The sequence below is a fragment of the Lipotes vexillifer genome, unplaced genomic scaffold, assembly GCF_000442215.2.
Source record: "Lipotes vexillifer unplaced genomic scaffold, Lipotes_vexillifer_v1.1 scaffold1492, whole genome shotgun sequence".
Taxonomy (NCBI): Eukaryota; Metazoa; Chordata; class Mammalia; order Artiodactyla; family Lipotidae; genus Lipotes; species Lipotes vexillifer.
Window position 1 is genome coordinate 383,695 of NW_006769666.1, and position 2,911 is coordinate 386,605.

Consider the following 2,911-nt stretch of genomic DNA (forward strand, 5'->3'; position numbering starts at 1 on the left):
TGGGTGTCTCACTTATTTTGCCTCTGGAAAGTATTGCCCAGTGCAGTGGGGGCCAGAGCGTGCTGACCCGCAGGCAGGACAGGGGCCACTATGTCTCTAGGAGCAGCCTTTTGAAAGGGCAAGGGGAAAATTGTGCAGCCCCTTAGTACCTCAGAATGTGGCTGTATTTGGAGATAGGGTCTTTAAAGAGGATTTGCCCTTCTCAGGTGGCACCAAACCCTTCTCCATCTGGATGTCCCATAGGGCAGCAAAAACGCACCTCCAGTTTCACTCTCTCTCCTCCAGCTGTCTTAGCTGGGAAGGGGGGGCTTATTCCAAATTGCCTCTGCCTCTCCTCCAGCTACCCTCCGAAGTCCACTTCTCTGTCTCCCCAGCCCCTCCCAGTAACCCAGGGCAGCCACCCGCCCCGATTGCTTCAAAGCCTGGATCACAGTCCTCAGCTTTGTGATTTAGCCCCGCCCAGGGTTGAGATGGCTCAAGGGCTTCCTGTTGCGTTCAGGACTCAGCCTAAAAGACCAAACCCCCTTATCAGGTTTACAAAGGCCCAGTCTGACCTGCCCGCCCCCAGGCTCATCTCTTCAAGTATTTTCCTTCCTTTAGGCTACAGTTTCCCTTTTATCCAGAGATATGTTCTTTCTTGCCTCCGGGTCTTTGCACAATCTCATCTCTTGGCCTGGAACAGGGGTCCCCGGTTAGGGATAACTCCTGCTCACATTTTCCGTCTCACTTTACCTTTTTCTCCAGGAAGCCTTCTCGGATGGAACTGTGTATCCCTGTTCCAGCATCCCAGAGGCCTGTCCAAGTACTTTCTTTCCTGCAATCATGCGTGCATTCACCCACTCCTCGAACTGTTTGTCGTGCAACTAACTACTAAATGCCAGACGCTGCTTTAGATGCTGGAGACACGATGCAGGGCAAGAAAGACAGTCCCGAGCCGCCTGGAGGTCACTTACATTCTTGAAGGGGAACATTAAAGATGAAAAAGAGTGAACACAAAAATAAAAAAACCCACACAAATTGTGTCCCAGGAAGAAAAGAAACAGATGCTAAAACCTGTGGTTCTGACACCACCGGTGGGGGCGAAGAGACGCCCGGCAGGAGCGCCACCTCCGGCTGCGCGCGCGGCCGGCAGGGGGCGCGGAGGGGCGGAGCTGGAGCCCGCGGTCCAGGCCCCGCCCCTCCGGGCCCCCGCCCCCGAGCCCGCTCGGCCCCGGCCCCGGCCCCGCCCCCGCCCGCTGTGCGCGCGCTGGCCCGGCAGCATGGCGGCGGCGGCGGTTGCCCCTCAGCCGGGTCCGCCGCAGCCGCCTCCGCCGCCGCCGCCTGAGGAGTCGTCCGACAGCGAGCCCGAGGCGGAGCCCGGCTCCCCGCAGAAGCTCATCCGCAAGGTGTCCACGTCGGGCCAGATCCGCCAGAAGGTGAGCCCGCAGCAGCGGCCCAGGCGCGCGCCCCTCACGCCGCGGCAGCCCCGTGAGGCCCGCAGTTCGGCCCGAGCAGCCTGGGCGGCCCGGCCCGGCCCGGCCTAGGGTCCCGCCGGGCGCCGCTGCTCGGACGGAGCGCGCTTCGCGGGGGAATGGACCAGGCGCCCCGGGCTGTAATGGACCAGGCGCCCGGGGCTGAGCGAGCCTCCCGGCGGGGCGGCGGCGGGGACCCCGGGCCGGGGAGCAGGTGGGCGCCGCGCGGGGCCGGGCCGGCGGGGCGCTTGGCGGGGCGGGCAGCGAGGAAGCCCAGTGCCGCGAGGACCGGGACAGGCCTGCAGGCTGGGGGGCGAGCGCACCAGAAATGGGGACTCCTGGCTGCGTCCGGCCGGCGAGCGCTCCCCGACCCGGGTTCTGCACATTTCTGAGGACGGATCGGGCTCTTTCCCGCTGGGTGCTCTGCACTCACCTGTGGCCCCTGAGAAATCCGATTGGACCCAGGTGTGGGGCTCTTCCTTCCCCTCGCGTGGATTTTCGTGCGGGAAAGGGCAGGGATGCGCGTCCCGTGACCGTCTCTCTCTCCCTCCTCGGGAAAGCGGGGAGAGGGGGCTGTCCCTGGCTGCGCACCCGCTTGGCATCTCACTCTCGGTGGAGAACTCCAGACGCGAAGTATTAGCTGCAGAAAGACGCATTTCCTTTCTGCAGGAGTAAAGTTGCACCCTTTGTTTTCCCATTGCGGTTTCTGTTGCAAACTGCTTTTGGGTTTTGCTGCAGGTGAGCCCTCTGTGTTAGCACACGGCTTCCTCAGGCAGGTGGTTGGACAGGTGGCTGAGGGCAGACTGGGTCTGTGGGCAGCCTGGGCAGATCCAGCTGGCACAGACTATCTCATCCCGCTGCAGTGCGCTTTTCCTCCAGGGCCAGTGAGTTCAGCTAGTACTTTTACCGTGGGAGCCGTTTCTTAATCTTGTGTCAGCCTCTGATACCTGGGATGGGGTAATCTTTTGTCCTACCGTTACAAACAGTTTTATTGTGAAGTGCTCCAGTTATTCAGCACATAGGTATTGAACACCTCCTTTGTTCCAGGTATAACAGTAATAGTAATAATTATAACGCTAGCAATTCTCCAGTGCTTACTGTGTGCCAGGCACTTTTCTTGGGTTAAGTTTACGGCACTTTACGTGGGTTAACTCATTAGCACTGGTGATAACCCACTGTGTTGGGTGTTGTTTGTCATTCCCTTCTTATGGAATTGGAGGTGGAGAGGGTAAGTGTCTTGCCCAGGGTGTCACTGGTAGTAACTTGGATCTGGATCTGAACTATGGTCAGGATCCCAAGATGGAAGGCAGTTTCTCCATTTCGGGGTTCCCAGCCTGTAGGAGGTGGACATCTGTCCATGTGACAGTATGATGTAGTAAGTGCTGTGGAAGCTTAGAGGACTGAGAATCCAGCTACCCTGGGAGGCAGGATCTTGTGGGAAAGAGGTTGTCAGGCTAAGT

The 2,911-nt window shown here is 59.5% G+C and overlaps 1 protein-coding gene across 1 annotated transcript in view; it reads left to right on the forward strand.

Moving 5' to 3' along the window:
• Nucleotides 1–1,259: 1,259 nt before the first annotated feature.
• DGKD (diacylglycerol kinase delta) overlaps nt 1,260–2,911 on the forward strand; it is a 109,398-nt gene continuing 107,746 nt past the window's right edge. The window contains 1 exon segment of the mRNA XM_007445732.1: nt 1,260–1,415. Coding sequence (XP_007445794.1) covers nt 1,260–1,415 — 156 coding nt within the window.